General features: G+C 62.7%; 1 protein-coding gene across 2 annotated transcripts in view; it reads right to left on the bottom strand.

Moving 5' to 3' along the window:
• MYOM2 (myomesin 2) overlaps positions 1-14,281 on the bottom strand; it is a 54,099-nt gene extending 39,818 nt beyond the window's left edge. Inside the window, exons 1-6 of one of the 2 annotated variants that reach the window (XM_036303912.1) lie at positions 14,146-14,281; positions 9,123-9,241; positions 7,344-7,520; positions 5,456-5,594; positions 5,132-5,289; positions 4,444-4,536 (exon numbers count right to left, since the gene is read on the bottom strand). In XM_036303912.1, coding sequence (XP_036159805.1) covers positions 4,444-4,536; positions 5,132-5,289; positions 5,456-5,594; positions 7,344-7,520; positions 9,123-9,229 — 674 coding nt within the window. In that variant the 5' untranslated portion in view covers positions 9,230-9,241; positions 14,146-14,281. Of the gene's footprint in view, positions 1-4,443; positions 4,537-5,131; positions 5,290-5,455; positions 5,595-7,343; positions 7,521-9,122; positions 9,242-14,145 lie in introns of those variants that run through there. The other variant, XM_036303913.1, reaches the window with a different exon arrangement.
• Positions 14,282-22,240: the final 7,959 nt, after the last annotated feature.

Genomic DNA, 22,240 nt, shown 5'->3' with positions numbered 1-22,240 from the left:
GCAGGGGCTGCTGGGACAGCAAGCAGGAGGCTCTGGTAACTTGTGCAGGGCGTGACCTCTCTAGGCCAGAGGTCATGGGCGGTTATAAATAAACGCACCTGCGCGGAGGGGAGCCCACACCCTCGGACTGCGGTGCAGGGGGAGCCCAGGGGGAGGGCTGCCGGGAGGGTGGGGAGTGGGAAGGGCCGGGCGGACGTTGAGGACACTTTGTTTAACTAAGCACCTTGCCCTGGGGTGACGGGGGGACGGGGTGACGGGGGGACGGGGTGACCTGGGGACGGGGGTGCTGGCCACATGCCTCCCGCACTGTGGGACCTGCGCTTCCCCCCTCCGAGGCCACCCAGCCTCAGCGCCGTGTGAAGTGCAGGCAGGCGGTGACAGCTGCGAGTCATGTTCCCTGCTGGACGGGCTCCCAGGACAGGCAGGGGCCGGACAGGCTCCCCAGGGGCCCCCGGGCCCCCAGGACAAGCAGGGGCTGGACAGGCTCCCCAGGGGCCCCGGGCCCCCAGGACAAGCAGGGGCTGGACAGGCTCCCCAGGGGCCCCGGGCTCCCAGGACAGGCAGGGGCTGGACAGGCTCCCCAGGGGCCCCGGGCTCCCAGGACAGGCAGGGGCCGGACAGGCTCCCCAGGGGCCCCGGGCCCCCAGGACAGGCAGGGGCTGGACAGGCTCCCAAGGGGCCCCGGGCCCCCAGAGTCCCCGGGTGCAGCCCCGATCCCCCCGTGGGCAGAGCACTGACGTCTGGGTCCCGGGAAGGAGGGCAGACACCGGTGGATGTGGCCCAGACCCCCTCCTGCTCGTCAGGCCCGGGACCTCGCCTTGGATGCCGACGGCGGCTTTAAAATTTAACTCAAGTTAGAATTTGAACATCACCACCTAAAAATAGAGAATATCACCTAGGAAGAGGGTCAGCCTGGCCTTCCTCCGCAGGGGTGCGGTGGGCGGGGATGGGGGGAGTGGGTGGGAGTGGGAGTGGGCGGGATGGGGGGGAGTGGGTGGGGGTGAGGGTGGGAGTGGGTGGGGGTGAGGGTGGGAGTGGGTGGGGGTGGGAGTGGGTGGGGGTGAGGGTGGAGTGGGTGGGGGTGGGAGTGGGTGGGGGTGGGGGTGGGAGTGGGTGGGGGTGAGGGTGGGGGTGGGAGTGGGTGGGGGTGGGGGTGGGAGTGGGTGGGGATGGGGTGGGAGTGGGTGGGGGTGAGGGTGGGAGTGGGAGTGGGAGGGGGAGTGGGTGGGAGTGGGTAGGGGTGAGGGTGGAGGTGGAGGGAGCTCCAAATAAAACACAGGCGAGACCGTCCTGGACATTTCGTCCGAGCGTGAGAACAGCATTAAAATTCTGTGGAGAAACAGAACCCGCCCTGGGAGTCCCGGAGCGAGTCTGTGAGCGCCTGGCGCCCGTCTGGGCCGGAGTCCGAGCGGCCGGGGGGCGAGGCGGGCCCCACGCTGCTCTCAGCGCTTCAGGAATCCGGGGCCCCGGCCAAAGGACATTCCTAGGAGACAGGTCACTCCTGGAGCAGGAGGCTCCTTCCTCAGCCGCACCCCGCCCCCCCCGGCCCTGAGCCGCTCCGATCCGATGACGGGGCTCAGCACCGGAGGGTGACAGCCGAGCACGGCCCCACGCGGCCCCGGCCCTTCTCTGCAGCGGAGTCACAGGCACCCACACCCCAAGTCAGACGAGAGCGCGGCTGAGAGAGCTCGGCTCGGGGTCCCCTCGGCCCAAGGCCCTGGAGCAGGCGCTGGCCGTGCACAGCCCGGTGCGGGGGCCTGGGGTCCGAGCCGCCGCCCACGGGCCCTCGGCCGTCACTGCCCCCAGGCCACCCTGCACGGAGGCCACTCGATCAGACTCGAGAGAGGGAAACCGCTTTCCTTTTTAAAACAATTGTTAGACCACAGCTCGGCCCAGCGTGGCTCCGCGGCTGATGTCGACCAGGAGCCAGGAGGTCACCGCCTTGGTTCCCGGTCAGGGCACAGGCCCGGGTTGTGGGCTCGATCCCCAGTGGGGGGCGTGCAGAAGGCGGCCGATCCATGGTTCTCTCTCAGCATGGATGTTTCTCTCTCTCTCTCTCTCCCTCTCCCTTCCTCTCTGAAACTTAGAAATAAAAAATTTTTTCAGACGTCCAAGTCAGGGTCTTGGTTGGGTCCCCAGCATCTAAAACGCTCCTGGCACCCGCTCCCGGCGTCCACTGGGTCCTCTGTGGCCAGTGCCTCAGCCACGAGGCCAGGCCCCGCTTCTCTGAAGCGTTCACTAGAGAAACAGGGAACGATCCTCGCGGGCTCAGCACCTGCAGCCCCTGGAGCGCGAGGCTGCAGGACGAACCTGACTGGAGGAGGCGGCGAGGGTCACACCCAGAAGGGGGGCGTGGGGGCCGGGGCTGGCGGGCGCCCTGCTCTTCGGGGCTGAGGAACGGCGCCTCCATGGGGATGGGGCCCTGGGGGTGGGCGAGGGGCACCCACCCAGAAGTCTAAACTGAGCCCAAGTCTGACAGTCACCGCTCTAACTTTAGGATGATCCTGTATCATAAAAGGCTAACAGGCAGACTGTCCCCTCCACCAGGAGTCTGGCCAGGGGGCGGGGACGGTGGCCAACCTCCCACGTCCCTTCCCCCAGCTGGCCCGGCCCGATTGGCCCTGATCGGGGCTGGCTGGGCTGACCCCACCCATGCACAAATTCGTGCACCAGGCCTCTAGTAAAATCCATAAAACCACACATTCGAACGCCTGCCTGAATTATTTGCACGGGCACCCTCCTCTTTCCCTGGAAAGGGTCTGATAGAACTTACTACGCACACGATTTCCGTGTATTTATATAACACATGTGAAATGCGTGTTCTTATCTCAGTCTCACAGGAACTCCTGCGCAAACGGAGAAGCTGACGTTTTTATGACTCAACTCCGATCATCATTTTCAGACAAAAGGAGCTCGCGACTGTGACCGAGGGTCATGGGTCAATGGGGCCCAGCCCAGGTCGCAGTGTTTGTCTTAATTACCGGACGGTAAGCAGTCAAGTTGTGGAGAATGGGAATGGGATTGGGGGAAGAAAAGGGTGAACTGCATAATGTTGTGACCTTTTTGTACAAAATAAAGACTGTGCACACAGAGGACCTGTGTGCTCAGTGGCTGAGTGTCCGCCTGTGAACCAGGAGGTCACGGTGCGATTCCAGGTCAGGGCCCAGGCCTGGGTTTGGGTTCCTTTGCCAGTAGGGGGCAGGCAGGAGGCAGCCGATCCTTGACTCTCATCACTGATGTTTCTACCTCTCTCTCTCCCATAATCAATAAAAATATTTTTTTAAAAAGAACAAGAGAACCTCACTTTAGTTTAAAAGCCCGAGACCTGCGTGCTGTGTCAGGGAAAAGGCAAAGCCGCTGGGTGTGAGCAGTGCGAATAATTTGTTTTCTTTTACTTCTCTGTCCTTTCTACATTTTTCCACTTATCATGAGGAAAACATTAAGGTCCTGCGTCTTTGAAGGGTATGAGCTTAGTCTTGCTCAACCTGGTACAAGACGCAGCCCGCGTGACCCAGGTGTGAGCACGGCCTTCCACACCTCACGCAGCCGCGCACCTGGGACCCGTCTCCCCTGAGACGGCTTCTCTGTTCCCACGTGGAGCCCAGAGGGGCTGGGGACTGTGCGTCCCTCTAGCCCAGTGGTTGGCAAACTCATTAGTCAACAGAGCCAAATATCAACAGGACAACGATGGAAATTTCTTTTGAGAGCCACATTTTTTAAACTTAAACTATATAGGTCGGTACATTGTTATTAACTTAATTAGGGTACTCCTAAGGCTTAGGAAGAGCCACACTCACAGGGCCAAAGAGCCACATGTGGCTTGCGAGCCGCAATTTGCCGACCACGGCTCTACCTGACCCTGAAGCAGGAGCCACATAAACGAACTCAGAGAGACCAGCAATGCTGCCTGGGACGTGCGTCCATGGAGAGCGGCCTGCCCTGAGGTTTGGGACACTGACCTGCCTCAGCCCCCACCTATGCAGCGCTGGTGTGTGCACACGGCCCCCACCTGGGGTCTCCTACCTGTGGGTCTCCAGCGTGTGCACACGGCTCACCTGTGGATGTGCAGCGTGTGCACATGGCCCTCACCTGTGGCTCTGCAGCGTGTGCACACGGCTCACCTGTGGATCTGCAGCGTGTGCACACGGCTCACCTGTGGCTCTGCAGCGTGTGCACACGGCTCACCTGTGGATCTGCAGCGTGTGCACACGGCTCACCTGTGGATCTCCAGCGTGTGCACATGGCCCTCACCTGTGGATCTGCAGCGTGTGCACACGGCTCACCTGTGGATGTGCAGCGTGTGCACACGGCTCACCTGTGGATCTGCAGCGTGTGCACACGGCTCACCTGTGGATCTGCAGCGTGTGCACACGGCTCACCTGTGGATCTCCAGCGTGTGCACACGGCTCACCTGTGGATCTCCAGCGTGTGCACATGGCTCACCTGTGGATCTCCAGCGTGTGCACACCGTACTTGCTCTCGATCCTGTACTTGCCGGGCTCGGCCGCCTGGCTGATCAGGGTGCCGTTTTTGTACCTGAAGGAGGTGACGCGTGTTAGTGCGAGGAGGCTGGGGTTGTGCCCCCTCCTCGGGTGTCACCGCCCCCTCTGCAGGGGACGCTCAGTGTCACGGGCGCAGGGTGAGGGGTGCTGAGGACCACGCGGGGCCACATGTCCGCTGCTGTGAGGACAGAGGGCCTGTGCTGATTGCGAGCGTGGGCGCTGCTCGGCCTGGGAGAGGGCGTCCCCGGTGTCCTGGACTCTGGTGGGAATCGGGTCTGTGTCCTTCCCCTCGGAGAGTAAACGGACGGTGTCGCCCGGCCCCAGACCCCCTCCCTGCGCCTCGGCACAGCCGCGGGCCCACCCTGACCCCCCCCCCACCCCCACCCTGGCCCGGAAGCCGGCCCCTCAGCCTCGCACCGAGGGCTCATTTCAGAGAAAAAGCCCTGAGAGGCGGGGGTCCCTCTCCCTCGGACGGGGGGGGGGGCGGGGGGGGCGCGCACGTTCACCAGGGCCCCGAGTTTCTTCCTGTGCTTCCCACGGGGTTTCGAGCCAGTGGCGGGGCAGGCGTGTTCTTGGGCGGCTCCGCTGCCCCCACTGGAGCCCCGCGCGCGGCCGGGAGGCCCACTCACCACTGCACCACGGGCGTGGGGAAGCCCTGCACCGTGAAGCACAGCGTCACGGACATCCGCTCCCACACCGTGTGCGACCGCAGCCGCACCAGGATCTCGGGGGCGCGCCTCATCCGCTCCTCGAACACGTGCCGCTCCCAGGCCAGCGAGTCCTCCGCCTGCGGGAGCGGCCGGTCAGCGCGGAGGGACACGCGTGGGCAAGCGCGGCCCCGCCCTGAGGCCACCGACGCCCCGCGGACGGACGCACCCCCGCCCCCCGCCCCCCGCCGCCTCCCGCCGCCCCTGCTCCCCACCCCGCCCCTGCTCCCCTCGGCCTCCGCCTACCGCCTGCTGCAGGGCGTATCGGTCCAGCTGCTCCCGCGCCTGGGCGCGCGCCAGGTGCACGCTGTCCTCCAGCCCCGCCAGCTCCCGCAGGAAGCGCTCCCGCTTGGCCTCCCCGTACAAGGCCACCTGGGACTCGTACCTGTGGGAGGGAGGAGGGACAGTCCTGACCCCCAGGACATGGGCAGGGCCTGGTCATGGGGAGGCAAGGCCAGCGCTTGGCCAGGGGCTGTCTCACGCGGGAAGCGCCCTTTGTCTTTCGTTCACGGGGCCTCAGGGTGTATTAAGCCTCCCCCGCACCTGCCTGGCCCGCACCTGCCTCCCCCCCACCTGCCTCCCCCGCACCTGCCTCCCCCCACCTGCCTGCCCTGCACCTGCCTCCCCCCACCTGCCTCCCCGCCACCTGCCTCCCCCGCATCTGCCTGGACCGAACCTGCCTGGACCGCACCTGCCTGGACCACACCTGCCAAGACAGCTGGGCGCAGAGGGGGGACCGCCACCACCAGAGATAAAACATGTTCAGGTTCACCAGGCTTTTTAGGAAGATTTCCAACAGCCCGATCCTCAAAGTGAGTTCCAGGGAACCCGGGGAATTACCGGCCATTCGGATTCAATGCATCCACCCTCCCCTTGCGCCCCTGGGGAAACTGAGGCATGGGAAGTTTTCATAATCCGTTTGAGGTCCCAGCAGGTGTAATTGGTAAAACTGAAATGATAAAACTCAAGTCCTCTCCCTGTGCCCACAATCACATACAGGGGGACCCTTTTCTCATGATCCAACGCAGAAAGCCCAGATTTTAAATGGACCCCTGGTGAGGCGACCCTTCTACAAAAGAAGTCTTCACTTTACAATAAAGTGCGTGTGTTCCCAGGAGGCATTTAAACACAGGAGTCGGATGTTAAACAATACGGGCTCTTCTCAGCTGCCGGGCACAGGTTCCATGTCTCAGGGCCACTTTCACAGTGAAACCCGTTCACCGTCTTGTCTCTCCTTCAGGTGTGAAGTGTTTAGAGAAGCAGAGAAAACACCCCTGTTCCACAGCGGGGAGGGAGGGGGACGCAGGTGTGGCGGGAAGCGGCCGCCGGGGGTGTCACTATTTTGATCCTATAAGATCGGAGGAGGATCCCCACCTGTCCCTCTGGGATCTGAGATGATGTTTGCACTGACTTCTCATTAATCCGTCTCGCTCCTCTGCCCTTTTCCCATGAGCCCCGTCCTCCGAAATGTGGAGTGCGAGGAACCACAGCCCCGCTGCCCCTGCCCCTGACGCGGGTGGAACCCTGCCTGCTGTCCCCTCCTTCCACCCCCCCACCCCAAATGTGGGTGGAACCCTGCCCGCTGTCCCCTCCTTCCCCCGCCCCCCACACGGGTGGAACCCTGCCCGCTGTCCCCTCCTTTTCCCCCACCCCTGCCCCCAATGCGGGTGGAACCCTGCCCTGCTGTGAAAAACTGACTTGCTTCAGTCCCCCACCCTGACCGGAACGATTCACAAGCTAAGAGGCTGGTGGTGGAAACTCAAAATCAACCTCATACCCTTAGTGCTGCTGCCGTCACGTGTGACCCTCCTGCCATGCGTGGCGAGGCCGAGTGCCCGGTGGGCCACAGACCTGAGACCAAAGCCAGAGGCACCATGCATAGGGGGTGGGGCGCGGGGCGCGGGGCTCGGGGCGTGGACTCCGGGCCACGGGCGCCCATTCTCAGGGCCGAGAGGAACACTGGACCGTATGGCTCTGACTTCACCTCCGCCTGCCTGTCCTCCAGGCTCCCTGTCAGCCCATCCTGCGCTCTCTCCTGCCCTGTCCCGAGGCCGGGGGATATGTGATGGGACCCCGTCCCAGTGGGAGGCACTGCGACCTGTGACCCAGGCGGCCTGAGGGGACCAGGGCGTACCTTCTCTTGTTCTCATGCTCGCTCTCCTCCTCCTCGGAGCTCACCCTCTTGGCGCAGAGCCTGCAGACCGTGCCGCCCTGTGACAGCAGCTTCTGGCTGGCAGCTCGCTGGGAAGACGACTTCTCGGTGAGAGATCGCTGGGAAGACGACTGGGAGGACGACCGGGAGGACGAGCGCCTTGATGAACGCGAGCAAGTGGGGGGTGTTAGAAAACTGTTCTTTCTGTACACACATGCGCACACATGCACGCACCTGTACATGCAGTGCACACACATGCAGGATCATGTGTGTGCATGCTTACGGATACATTACCTTTGTGCGTGAAGATGTGCAAATGTGTGCACACGTGTGCATTCTCACGTGTGTACATGCATGCACCCTTGCAGGTACACGCAAACATGCGCACACAGGCCTACACAGTGTGTGTGTGTGTGTGTACACACGTACACACACATCCACATGTGCACATACAAGTGCACATACACATATGCACGCACACACACCTACATCCCTCTGCACCCGGCTCCCCGCACTCAGAGGGACACTGTCACACGGACCTCCTCCCCCACCCCCTGCCCTGTGTCAGCCTGTGCCCACACTCTGGCCCAGCCCCAGGAGTATATATATCCGAAGGCATCTGAGGCTCCCGCCGCAGTTGGGAGGGGCTGGGAGTGTTTGCCTTTGTTTGTTATGGGGATGGCAACTGGACCCACGGACCCCAGGCATTTCTAAATATAGGGTGCTGGTGACACGCAGGAACCCAAGGCTGGAGGCTGCCGGTCAGCAGCCCAACCTTCCCATCAGTGCCCTGGAGCTGCCGATGTGCTGTCCATGGGCGGGAGCTGCAGGCCCCTGAGGATGCCGGACTTCAGAAACTCCCAGAGGACTTTGGGGCTTGACCCCAGAAGTGACTCAGAGTCACTTCACTCCTTGTTACATTTACTATTCATGCAGCAAGTTTCCACCCATCGCTCCTCTGCCATCCCATAATTTCTCTGCCACTGGCAGCTTTCCCTCCCATTGTCTTCCCTCCCATTGCCCTTGTTTTTTGGTGGCTTTTTAAATTCCGCTTCTGGAAGATGCGTGAAGAAGGATAAAGTCAATGAGCACTTCCTAAAAAGCCCCCACCCCTCCCGATCTAACCCGGGGTCAGAGTCAGTACACCAGGGTCCACTAGGATCTACCAGGATCCACCAGGAGCTACCAGGGCCTACCAGGATCTACCAGGATCTAGAGGGTCCACCAGGATCCATCAGGATCTACTGGGATCTACCAGGGTCTATCAGGGTCTACCAGGACCTACCAGGATCTAGCAGGATCTAGCAGGTTTAGCAAATTCTACCAGGGTCTACCCGGATGCCATGTAGCATTCCACACATAGTCCCCTGAGCAGCGGATCAGCCACATCCTCCTCTGGCTTTGAAGAAGGGCATCCGGGATCATTGCCACCCCTGACCCTCCCAACCACGTCACTCCAGGCTCCAGGGGACCAGGTAAAGCTCCCTGCCTCTGATGTGGGATGCCCATAGTCGAAGTTCTATGCGTCTAAGGCAGGGGTGGGGAATGCCCAGCCCGAGGGCCATATGAGGCCTGCAACGTCCTGTGGCCTGGCCCTGCCAAGGCATGAGGGGCGAGTTTATTCAATGTTTGACCAAAGAGAGCAGGTAATTTTTAAGTGGATAGTTTTGTATGGCCCGTGGGTGATGTTGTAAATGCCCCAATGGCCCTTGGCAGAAAAAAGGTTCCCACCCCTGGTCTAATCAGTGAATTCCAACTTACATTTTTGCTGCATATTCGTTCATAAGGTATCTTGTCTGAATATTGCGATACGACTGGTCGAAGTGCTTGTGTCTCCTTTGGTAAAAAGGCATGGTGACAAGCGACATCTTGGAGTTCACCTGCGAATAAAGAGTGACGAGCAGCATGAGGCCCTTTTTGAACGCAGCCCTGTCATGTCTACCGGACCCTCTACCACGCCTTGTGGCAAAGGGGAAAGTCAAGTCCAGTTAGCCAAAACCACGGCGGTGAGCGGCGGATTGTACACGCGTGAATAATCCCCGACCGGCAGTCCAGATGCCGAGTGAGGCCCTCGGACCCGATTTCATGCTTTGTCTGCTGCCTACTATTAGAACATTGGGCCCTCGCCAGTCTGGCTCAGTGGATGGAGCATCGGCCTGCAGACCAAAGGGTCCCAGTTCAATTCCAGTCAAGGGCACCTACCTTGGTTGCAGGCTCCTCCCGGCCCGGGGCCCTGGTCAGGTCTCGTGCTGGAGACAACCAATCACTGTGTTTCTCTCACATCGATGTTTCTGTCTTTCCCTCCCTCTTCCACGCTCCGTAACAATCAATGGGAAACTATCCTCGGGTGAGGACTAAACGAAAAAGAACGCTGGGCTAGGTATTTCATTTTTTTGTTTGGTTTGTTTTTAATCCTCACCCAAGGATACTTTTTTCATTGATTTTTTTTTTTAGAGAGAGAGAGTGGATGGGAGGAAGGAGGGGGCAAAGGGAGAAACATCGATGTGAGAGAGACACACTGGCCGCCTCCCGCATGCACCCCAAGGCCAGGGATCGAGCCTAAAACTGAGGTACATCCCCTTGACAGGGAACCAAACCCATGACCCTTCGGGCCTAGGGCTGATGCTCTAGCCACTGAGAAAACTGGCCAGGGCTATGGTTTCATTCAATTGTAAACACAACAGGTATTTACAGAATGCCTGGTTTGTTCAAGGCCCCGTGGGTGATGAGGATAAAAATAATTAACACAGGTGAGAGAAGTGAACGCAAACTTGGAATTCGAGAGCAGGGGATGCACAGTGTGTGCTGCGGGGAGCAGGGGGTGCGTGTAGCTGAGGGGGCGTCAGAGAGGCCCCTGCAGGGGGCATTGGAGGAGAGCACCGAGGTGGGTGGGCGGACAGGCAAGGGGGAAGGGAGGGGGGGAGGGAGGGAGGAAGGAAGGGAGGAAGGAAGGAAGGAAGGCAGGAAGGAAGGGAGGAAGGAAGGAAGGAAGGAAGGCAGGAGTGTCCCTGAGCAAACACAGCTGGGGGAGTCGAGGAGGCGGGAGGGCTCCCGCTGGGCTGGGCCCTGGGAAGCTGAACTGGTGGGGGACCCGGCAGGCGGTGTGCTGGCCCCGGAGGCTGCCCGCGCAGTGCGGGCGAAGCTCTCGGACCCGAGGTCGGACCTGTTTCGGGGACACGTTTCGCCAGCTCGGGCCGGTTTCCTCTCAGAGAGGCCACCGCATCTGCTGGGCCGGAGGGAGAGCCTCCCTCAGCAGAATTCGGGGAGTCCCAGTGTCGCCCCCATCCTGCGCTTACTCGGTCTGCGCTGACTTAACCCTCCAATCTGGCTGCACTTCTGGGCAAAGGAAAGGGTCCTGTCACCGGTCGGAGGGCGGGAGAGGACGGGAGAGGACAGGGGAGGACGGGGGAGGACGGGGGAGGACGGGAGAGGACGGGTTGTCTCGCAAAGTCTGATCTGCGGCCGCCAGTGCCCAGGAGGGGTGGTCCGCACGGGCGGGGCCGGCTGTGTCTGAGGGTGAAATGCCCGGGGCCACGGCAGCCTCCCTCCTGGTCCCCGTGTCCTGGGCAGGGCCGGGCACCGAGCACCGTCAGCTCGCCATCCATGACGGTCCGGGGTCCCAGACGCCCCCACCCCGTGAGAGGTGGGGCGCCGTGGTGAGCGGCACCCGGAGGGGAAGCGGAGTCCAGGCCCGGTCCCCGCTCTGCCCGCAGACGCCACAGACGCCCCCAGGCCCTCTCCGCCCTCCTCGCCGTCTCCACAGGAGACATCGTGCTGGGGGTCACCCAGACCAGGGTCAAGGACTCCGCTCCACCCGCTCGTCATTCCACAGCACGTGGGCATTGCCGGTGCCAGCCCAGCCTGGTTGCAGCCCAGGGGCCCAGGCTGGGTCTCAGTGCCCTCCCCGGACGCAGGGGCTCCTGGCTCCGCGCCTGGCCCGCCCCGAGCCCGTGCCCACCCTGCGCCCATGGTCCTCCGCAGCCCTGGACGCCTCGGCCACATGTGTGTGTGCCGGGCCTGCTCCCCTCGCCTCACGGCCCCCCTGGGGGACTGCCCGGTGTCCCCGAGCACCCCAAGCAGGAGACCGGCCCCCGGGAAGCGGGCTCCGTGGGCTCCACAGGTGCCAGAGCTGCCGCCTGGAGTCACAGGCCCTGAGGAGGGACCCGGGGGACTGGACCGGACTGTTGTGTATGGACAACCCTAGAAAGAAAAGGGGCTCGCGGGACCCAGCAGCCGCCAGAACACACCCCGTCTTCCCAGGAGAGAGACCTCTGATGCGGCCCCATGTCCTCCCACAGGCCTGCCCGCAGGGGCGCTCCCCACAGCCCTGGGGGAGGGGGGCCCGGCTCCCAGCAGCAACCAGGGGACCAGCAGCTCTCGGCCTCAGTCTGCTTTGCTGAGAAATGGGGCTCCTGGCCCTTCAGCTCCCGGGGGTTTGGGCCTGTGACCCCCGTTAGGCCACACGCCCCCGCGAGCACTGACCACCCCAACGCCAGGAGTGCTTCTCAGCAGACTGTACCCGGGTCACACGCTGTCGCCTGACTGACCTCGGCCTGTCCGGGTTCGACTCTCGACCTGACCTGCAGGGACGCTGGAGGTGAGAACACCTGCCCCCCCCCCCCCCCCACCGCTGCCCGCACGTTTGGGGTTTGTGGTAGCAACGCGAAGCGTGAGCCTGTCCTCACGTCCTCACGGCCTCACCCGGGGAAGGCGCGTCTGTGACACGCTGGGGCCTAATCCCCTCCCGTGAGGATCAGCCGGACCCATTCTCACGGCCGAGAAGGGACTTAGTCTGGGAGCCTTTCCACGCAGAGCACTGACTTCCATCAACCAAGACACGCCCACCTGGGCCACTGAAGATGCCCAAGTCCACAGCCCCACTCACAGCTGTACGGAGGGCTCGCGGCACCTGCAGGGGGCTTCCCCCAGATAGCCAGGTAACCAGGGAACCAGGCCCCCAGGGAACCAGGGAACCAGGCCCCCAGGGAACCAGAGAACCAGACCCCCAGGGAACCAGGCCCCCAGGTAAACAGGCCCCCAGAGAACCAGGCCCCCAGGGAACCAGGCCCCCAGGGAACCAGACCCCCAGGGAACCAGGCCCCCAGGGCACCAGGCCCCCCCAGGAACCAGACCCCCAGGGAACCAGACCCTGGGCCCCAGCACCGGCTCCTCGAATCACTCACGGGAGCTGCTGCCCCAAAGCTTCTCCAAACGACTTCCCGCAAGAGGCCAAGAGGACAGAGAAGTGAGCACAGTGACGTTTAAATCCCCACCTGAGGATACGTTTTCATTGATTTTTTTGAGGGAGGGAGGAGCATCAGTCGGTTGCCCCCCATATGCACCCTGACCAGGGATCAAACCGCAACCTTGCTATGTGCCCCGACTGTCGGAAACCGAACCCGCAACCTTTTGGCTCTACTGGACGACGCTCCTCCCAAGCCCCCGGCCAGAGCAAACCGGTTCTCAAAGCAGCAGCCGTGGCCGCACAGGGAGGGCGCTGGGCAGCTCTGGCAGCTCACCCTCAGCCCAGCCTCCTCCCAGTCACCTTGGAAGCCAGGACATGGGCCCAGGAGGTTCTCACCCAGATGGTTCACAAACTGGCAGGAGGAAAAGCAGCTGGGCACTAGAATACCCCTCCCATTTCCATCTGGGGGGGGGGGCAGTCTCCTGCAGCGTCCTGGGCACTAGAATGCCCCTCCCATTTCCCCCTGGGGGGGGGGGGCGGGCAGCCTCCTGCAGAGTCCTGGGCACTAGAATACCCCTCCCATTTCCATCGGGGGGGGGGGGGGGGGCGGGCAGTCTCCTGCAGAGTCCTGGGCACTAGAATGCCCCTCCCATTTCTCCCGGGGGCGGGGTGGGGGGCAGCCTCCTGCGGCAGCTGCCTCAGGCAGATCCTGGCAAATGGAGCCCAGACCCATTCCCTAAGGATCCCTCCGGGACACCCTTGTTCCTCGATGTCTGACTTCTGCTCAGAGAGGACCATGAGGCCAGGAGGGAGGGGCGGCGGCCTCGCCACTCCCCACACCCCACTCCCCACTCCCCACTCTCGACACCTACTCCCAGCACCCCACTCCCCACACCCCACACCCCACTCCCCACACCCCACTCCCCACACCCCACTCCCCTCCCCCGCTTGCCCCCAGCCCACACCCCACACCCCACTCCCCGCACCCCTCTCCTCACACCCCGCTCCCTACACCCCACTCCCCACACCCCACTCCCCTCCCCCGCTGCCCCCAGCCCTCGGGTGCACACCCCACCTCTCTGGTTCCGGAGTGTGACCAGGAGCCGGGCTTGGGGCACCGAGCTGACCTCTGCAGTGACCCCGCACAGAGCGGGCAGCCCGCCGTCGCCCGGGGGACGTGGACACGCCAGCAGCGCCTGTCCTGCTCCGCGCCCCCGGCCGCCGTCGGGGCGGGCAGACCCCCAGCTCCGTGTTCTCTTAGGAAAACACCCGATTCCACTCCCCCTTTCCCGCCTGCACCTCATCACAGGCCCTTTCCTTCTGAGACCACAATCTCCAACCTCAGTGCACGGACCAGGGACTTGAGAGGAGAGGCCCCAGATCGGGGTCCCCATAGGGTAGGGGAGGGACTCGGGACACTAACAGCAGACACGACCGGACGATGTTAAAATCTGACCTAGAAACTCGGATCTCAGGTCTGGGCAGGTTAAAGTCTCCACCCTGAACGGTCCCGGGGAAGCTGGGGGGACCCAGCCTGTGCCCGAGGCACCGTCCCCCCAGGAAGGAGAGACCAGGAGAGGAACGAAGAGGGAAACTCACCGAGAGGGAAGGACGGTGCAAAGGGGAAGCAGTGCTGCCCGGCTCAGGACACAGTGCCCAGCTCAGGACGCAGAACCCGGCTCAGGACGCAGTGCCCAGCGCTCCGGGCAGAGCCTGTCCCGCCCCATTTATGGCCAGGGACCTGCCATATATAGACACATGGCTTCTTGCCCAAACTGACAGGGACCGTAGTCACAGCCGGTCCTGGGAGCAGACGGCCCGTTGTGGGGGGAAATCCCATGGAAAAGGGACCCTCACAGGGCTCCCCCCTCCCCGGGAAGCTGACGACGCTGCTGGTGGGCAGGGGCGGGCACGGCCTTTGCACTCATTTTCCACGTAAATCCTCAGTCTCGCTCCCATCCTGTCGAGGCACGGCTCCCCGGGCGCACAGATGGACAGGCGGAGGGTCTCTCCACCGCCTGACGCAGGCAGAGGCTCATGCGGTTACCATGGTGACCAGGGCCGGCATGGGACTCCAAGGGCTGGGGGGAGGGGGGGGGCCTTCGTAGCTAATTTTTGTTTGTTTGTTTTAATTTCAACAACCGCTAGGTTTCCTCCTGGGGTGGACTTAACAAGACCTGCCTGAAGGGGGAGCGACGCCCAGGGGGCAGCTCCGTCTTATTTATAGTTATTGCCACAGATGGACGCTGTGCCCCCTCCCCCTCCCCCAGCGACGGGGTGTCCGTCCTGCCCGGCACATGTGCAAATATAAATAACACAGCACTGGCACGGCATGGCTGGCACCGGGCTTGTGTGGCCGAGGGCAGGGCAGCTGGTCACCCTCTGGGCTCTGTGCTCCCACCTGTAAAACCTCTGCAATAACAACGATCTTGCACGTTTGTGGCAGAAACTAGAAGAAGTAACGTATGGAAAGTCCTGGGAGCCCTGGACCCCTCCATGTGCCCGTACAGCGGGTACCGAAACATGCCAGAGCCCAGCAAGGCAGGCCGGCGAATGAATCGCTTTACACGTTACCAAGATGAGGGTCAGAGGCGTTGGCTGGCCCCTCTGAGAGTCCCCTGCACATGGACCCGGACTGCATGCCTTTACCGTGTGAGCCACCCCGCTAACGCCGAGGGCCCAGCATTGCACTACAGATGCTGCGTGGGCAGCAAGCACACGCCCACAGCTGACGGGCGAGTTCTGTCATCCGCGTCCCTTCGCTCTGGAAACCGGTCCGGCCTCTCCCGGGAGGTCAATCACCCTGGGACAGTCACCGTGCCCGCCGCCTGCCCATCGGCCTCATCCTCGGGCTGGGTCCCAGCTCCTCCTGAGCACACAGCCCCTGTCCCGGGAGGCACGTCTCCCGCAGGGACCACGGCCACGCTCCTCACCCTCATCTAGGCTCAGGGACCACCTGTCCCCGGGATGTGGGAGGCAGCCCCGGGGTCCTGGGCGGCTCGGCACTGAGTCAGGACAGAGCTGCCGGCTGCTGGAACCTGGAACCCCCAGGCACTTGGGGCTCAGCACCGCCCAGCCGAGCACCGTGAACTGAAACCGCACCGAGTCACGTCCTGATCGAACTGCCAACAGCTGGTGATTCGGAGGGAAGAGGAGAAAGTCACGCCATTCACAGATGGCATAGACTTTTTCATCAGAAACAATGCAAACCAGAGAACAGGACCCCAAAACATCCTCTGGCCACAAAAACACTCTTTCAGAAATGAAGGGGACGCCCCAGCCAGCTGGTGCTATGGAGATGCAGGGGAGCCCAGCCCCCATCCTGGGCAGTAGGAGCGCAGGTCACAGCAGGTAGACACGGCCAGGCACAGGGTCCAGTGCCCACAGGGCCGGGTGACTAGCCGATCGCTCCCTCCCGGCTGACGGGTTTTGTGCACTTTCACTGCCATCCACCCCGTGGCCCATCACACTGGTAGGGAGCACCTGACTTAATCTGAACAGTAATCATATTATTTTAGATCTTAGAGCACATGTACTTATGTGAATAGGGGGTTAAGTTTTTCTTAAGTTTCCTTTGCAGGTAGGTTTGTGAGAAGCGTTTGAGGAGGTGACTCAGCTGTGAATCCAGCAAGCAGAATCCATAAGCAGGGTCAGACTGACCCACCAGGAGTCAAAACATCATCTCCTCACCATCCTCTCATCCTCATCATGTCCTCACCATCCTCTCATCCACATCATCTCTCACATAGATATTTCTCTTTTTCCTCCCACCTCCCTCCCTTCTACTCTCTCTAAAAAAAAAAAAAAAATCAATGGAAAAAATATCCCCAGGTGAGGATTAAAACCACCCCCAGGGCTCACAAACCCCAGCAGACGTCTCTCGGAACGAATAAAGCAAACTCCTGAGCCACGCGCCTCCTGAAACGTCAGTGAGAAGCCGGGTGGTGATAACACTGTTATTCTCCCCAAACACCCAGGTAACCGGGTTACCAGTGTGTCTGGAACGGAGCCGGAGTTTTTCCAGGATCTGTGCCTCCAAACACGTCGGGAGCCTGGCAGCCACGGCAGCCCTGTGCCTGGCGGGCTCACGTGTGCCTGTTGGCACGACCTCCATGGACTCATCATCGAGCGCGGTGTTGGGAGCTACGTGCCCGGGGCCACGGGGACACACAGGGGGGAGGAGTGTCCTCCGGACTCGCAGGCTCATCGGACCGTTAGGGGCGCAGAGGGTCTCAGCAGAGAGGAAGCCTGCGGAGCCGGCGGGAGGAGGCGGCCTGGGACGAGCCCTGCGGAGTCGGAGAGGCGCGCGACTCCTCCACCTGATGGCGTCGGTGTGAAGTGCCCCCGGTGCGCGTCCTGTGTGTGGAGCCTGAGACCTGCCCACGGGACCGCGCCCTGCTCTTCCCCACGCCCGCGTGGTGACCGTGATGCGCTCAGCCTGGCGTGCGGTTCAGCCCGTGCCTTGCTTAGTGCCTCGCCATCGCCAAGCTCAGCAAACACCGTTGGTATCAAATGTGCCGGACGGCTTTGGCCTTGGGTGCTATTTACAGTTTCTGTTGACAGATGCGGCCCTGAATTAGCGGGCAGTTTATCTCCACGATGTCCTCAAGCACTCGCCACGCCGTGAGGCGCTGAGGTCCGCGGGCCTGAGCTCCGGTCAGGGGCACGGGCTCCGGGCCCGGCTCTGGTCTGTTAATCTGGAAGGAAGCTGCGTGACCCGGCACCGCCCCTGCCGCGGCCCTGGCCCTGGCCTCCCGGCTGTAAAGTGAGGCTGGATTAGAGGATCCTCGCTTAAGCCCCGCTACGCCGCGATTTCCCTCCCGGGTGGCCGTGCCCGGGGAGGGCATGAACGCAGGGCAGTCTGCTGGCTGGGAACAGGCCCGGACGCGGATCAGGGCGCGGACAGGACTCCATTCCCAAGTGCTTAAGGGCTTAGGATCCCGGAGGCCATGAGCTGTGCTGACAAGAACAGTTACTGGGGCTCTAGCCCGTCTGGCTCAGTGGGTAGAGCTTCAGCCCTGGACGGAAGGGTCACAGGTTCGATTCTGGTCAAGGGCACGTACCTCGGTGCCCGGCCCTGGTCGGGGCGCGTGCAGGAGGCAACCCGTCGACGTGTCTCTCTCACACGGACGTTTCTCTGCCTTTCCCTCTCTGATCCACTCGCCCTCAGAACCAACGGGAAATGTCCTGGGGGAGGATCATCAACAGCAAACCCTCCGGCCTGCCCGCCCCTGGGGGCCTTCACCCGCGGGATTCCGCCTCATCGGCCCGCCATCTGCGAAGCAGCGTCACTGAAGCGCACAGACCCTCTCCGTCCCCTCGGACGACAGCGCACCTGGCCGTGTTGGCAGGGCCACCGAGGCCGGCACAGGTACGGCGACCACGTGGACGCCCGGACCGGCTGGGAGACTGGAGGTGGGACTCGGCACCACAGGCTTCAGAAAGCCGGTTCCCAGAGGGAGCGTCCAGCTCATGCCCACCGGATGGCGCCCCGGCCCGCCGGCCCATCTTCCTCCCGCGGGGGGGGCCGTCTGTGGGCGGCTGCAAGAAAGGCAAACGCGTTTTATGGGAGAGGAAACACTTAATGACTGTGCAACCGGCGATCGCCTCCGTTTTGGAAGAAAGCTTATGTGAATCCGAACTGGCTGTAGCTCAGCACAGTAAGAGTGTTTTGTCTCCCACAAGCATCGTCTGAAAACTCCAAGTTGAGTGACGGCAGTTTAGTTACTGGCAACAACTCTTACATCAGAAGTAGGTGCAGAGACAAAGGAGCATCGAACAGACCGTCAAACCTCAGAGGGAAGGCAGGGGAGGATGGGTGAGGGGTACGAGACCAGCCAGAGCTCGTATGCATATAAGCATAACCAGTGGACACAGGCCATAGGGGGGCAGGGGCGGGCTGGGGCAGGGCGGGGGCGGGCTGGGAAAGGACAGTGGGGGACAAGGGGGACACAGGTAATACTTCCAATAATAAAATACTTTTAAGTACAAATTAGCAGGCACAGAATAGTCCTGGGATGTCAAGCACAGCACAGGAAACAGTCAATAATATGATGCTAACGAGGCCTGGTGTTAGAGACTTATCGGATGATCCCTTTGTAAGTTATACAAACATCCAATCACTGGGTTGTGCACCTGAAATTTTACTGTACCTCAACTCTAATTGAAAACATTTTTAAATATTTTTTTTAATGTTCAAAACTCAGGTGTGTGTGTGCATGTGGGTGTGTGCACACATATGCATGTGTGTGTGCGTGTGTGTGTGGGTGTGTGCACGCATATGCGTATGTGTGGGCGTGTGTGTGTGGGTGTGTGCACGCATATGTGTGTGTGCGTGTGTGGGTGTGTGTGCACGCATATGCGTGTGTGTGCGTGTGCGTGTGGGTGTGTGCACGCATGTGTGTGCGTGTGCGTGTGCGGGTGTGTGCGCACGCATATGCATGTGTGTGCGTGTGTGCATGTGTGTGTGCACGCATATGCATGTGTGTGCGTGTGTGTGGGTGTGTGTGCACGCATATGCGTGTGTGTGCGTGTGCGTGTGGGTGTGTGTGCACACACTGTGGGGTTAACTGTACGTGTCACCTGTCTGGGCACAGTGCCAGGTGTCTGGTCAAACAGCAGCGAGGGTTTCCGTGAAGGTGTGGATGGGGAGTGACTGCGTCCATTCCCCAGGGCCAGGCGCCTCCGCTTGGAAGGTGCTCAACCCCAGGCCTTCCTTCGGAAGAACACAGTGAGCAGGGCGGGGCCTTTCAACTGCGCCCAATGGTGAGGAAGCGGCCAGTGCGCCTCTCTCGGCAGCAGAGGGCGCCTGAGGCTTCCCGCTCCCTCCTGGATCCCGGCCCAGGACACTCAGACCCGCCAGGCCAGCAGGAGGTCAGCGCAGAGAAAGGGCCTTTGTCCGCCTGGCCGTTCCCACAGGCCGCCTCGCAGGCAGGAAGACAGCAGGCTCTGTCCCCTGGCCCCGTGTGACCAGCCGGATGGGACGTCTGTGCACAGAAGGCTCTGGGGAGGCGGGAGGTCACCCTCAGCGTCCTTCCCGGGACAGGAAGCAGGAGCAGGGGACAAACAGCCAGAGGAAGCGCAGGCCATCCTTTCCCCTCCCCCCCCCCACACCACCTCCCTCCCCCCCACCCCCCTGCACCATCCCTCCACCATCCTGGGCCTCCAAGCAGCGGGTGTTCACTCATTTTGGGGGCGAGGAGTCCTGGTGGGGACGGCTGCCCTCAGGACAAGGATGCCCTGGCCCTGTGAGCCCGCCCACTGCGCCCGTGTCCCTCCCTGCGCAGGGCGGGGACCCTGCACGCAGGACTCACTGCTCCCCCATCCTGCAGGCCCTCCCCCCCCCCCACACACACACACACCATGAGCCCGCCCACTGCTCCCGTGTCCCTCCCTGCGCAGGGCGGGGACCCTGCACGCAGGACTCACTGCTCCCCCATCCTGCAGGCCCTCCCCCCCACACACACACACACCCCATGAGCCCGCCCACTGCTCCCGAGTCCATCCTTGCGCAGGGCCCTGCACGCAGGACTCACTGCTCCTCCCTGCACACATACACCCCGTGAGCCCGCCCACTGCTCCCGCGCCCCACAGGCCTTCCCTGTGCAGGCGGGACCCTACATGCAGGACTCACTGCTCCCCCATCCGGCAGGCCCTCCCCCGCCCACACACACACACCCTGTGAGCCCGCCCACTGCTCCTGAGTCTCTCCCTTCGCAGGCGGGGACCCTGCACGCAGATGCCACCTCCCATCCCTCACACCTGAGCTCAGAGCACAGAGGCGGCCTCACCATCTGTGAGGGGAACCCCGTGACCAGGGCAACACAGGCCTGTCTTACAGAGTAAACGCTTGTAAAGGCAGCAGCTTCTGGGCAGCGAGTCCTGGGAGAGGAACCTGACCCCTGACCTCACTGTTCCCGGGAAAACGCATGTCCAGCTCATCAGGCGCTCGTGTATCGCCCGGGGGTGGGGCCGGCTCACCCTGCGCTGAAGGGACCCTGCCCTGAGGCGGGGAGTGGGGGGAGGTAGAGAAACTGTTTCCTAGGTTGTACGTGAGCCCAAGGAGGCCTCACTGCTCAGACTTAGGGGTGTCCCGCTGTGTCCTGCTCAGGTTTGGGGGTCCCACTGTGTCCTGCTCAGGTTTGGGGGGTCCCACTGTGTCCTGCTCAGGTTTGGGGGGTCCCACTGTGTCCCTGCTCAGGTTTGGGGGATCCCGCTGTGTCCTGATCAGGTTTGGGGTGTCCCGCTGTGTCCTGATCAGGTTTGGGGGGTCCCGGTGTGTCCTGATCAGGTTTGGGGTGTCCCGCTGTGTCCCTGTTCAAGTTTGGGGGGGTCCCGCTGGGCCGGGCAGCCTTTTCCGAGAGCACTGCAGTCGCGCCCAATGTGCACAGAGAAGCAGGTTGGGTGGCATCTCACCAGCAGGCCCAGTGGCAGCTCCGAGAAGGCCTTCGGGGGCCGGGACAGCCCCTGCCCTGCGTCCTGCCCACAGGCACCCGGGTGGTGGCACGTGGCTCCGTGTGAACAGAGGGGCTGGCGCTGAGAAGACAGAGGTGGTTGTTGAGTGACTGAGTGACCACAGCAGCCAGACCCCAGCCCTGGCCGCACAGACAGGGGCAGACGGCCACGCCCCCGGCCCCCAGCCCCCGACAGCGGAGGGCCCCTCGTGAACTGCTTTTCAAGCGTCGCCCCTTCAGGATCACAGCCTGAGAGTCACGGGGGAAACCCAGAGGTTTCGCGAGAGTCTGGCCTCCGTTTCCGGTCAGTGAGCGGCCCTGCCTGTGACGGCCCGAGTCAGAGCGGGGCCTCCACCTCTGCAGGTGGGGAAACCGAGGCACCAGCCGCCGGGTCCTGCAGGCCTTGCCCACCGACCCCACGAGGGACCCACCTCCCAATTCTGGCTGACGCGGGGCATCGCCTCGGCGCCACTGCTTGTGAAGATCTTCTGCCACAGTGGACGGGGAGCCCGACCTCAGGGGGGGACAGTGAACCCCGACCTCAGGGGGGATGGGGCGCCCCGACCTTAGGGGGGGACAGTGAACCCCGACCTCAGGGGGGGTGTGGCGCCCCTACCGCAGGGGGGATGGGGCCCTGGGCCACATCAGGAAGGAGAGCAGTCACCATCGGTGGTGACGGTGGGGTTTCCTCTCCATCTGGCAGGGGCTGCCCGAGGAGGACGGGGTCAGCGCGCCCCCACCCCCACCCCGGCACCTAGGAGAGAACCTGGCACCCGGCAGGCACTCGGGCGCTTTGAGGAGTGGGTGCACCAGGGTCACCACTGAGAGGTTTTGGGGCCCTGGGGGGAGTCTCGCCCCCTCCCGGGTCCCGATGGAACAAGGTCCCCCTGTGGGGACGCACAGGACTCTGGGCCACTCACAACTGGAGGGACGCAGGGAGCCGCCGGGCGCGGGGCAGGTTGTGGGGAGAGCTCACTCCCGCCGAGCCCCCCACCGGCCTCAGCGCCCCCGGGGCACACGGGGCTCAAAGGGTGGTCCCCAACCTGCCTGGCTGATGGCTCTGAAGAACCACGCACAGCGCACTCTTCTTTATGAAGATAAACTTGTCCTCCCAGCCAGCCTGGGAGCAGGAGGGCAGGGTTCGATTCCCGGCAGGGCACAGGCCCGGGCTGCAGGCTCGATCCCAGCGTGGGGCGTGCAGCAGGCAGCCGGTCGATGTTTCTCTCATCACTGATGCTTCT

Source organism: Myotis myotis, unplaced genomic scaffold, assembly GCF_014108235.1.
Source record: "Myotis myotis isolate mMyoMyo1 unplaced genomic scaffold, mMyoMyo1.p scaffold_m19_p_39, whole genome shotgun sequence".
Lineage (NCBI taxonomy): Eukaryota > Metazoa > Chordata > Mammalia > Chiroptera > Vespertilionidae > Myotis > Myotis myotis.
Note: the sequence above shows the minus strand (reverse complement) of the source record. Positions and strands in the feature narration are given on the sequence as shown.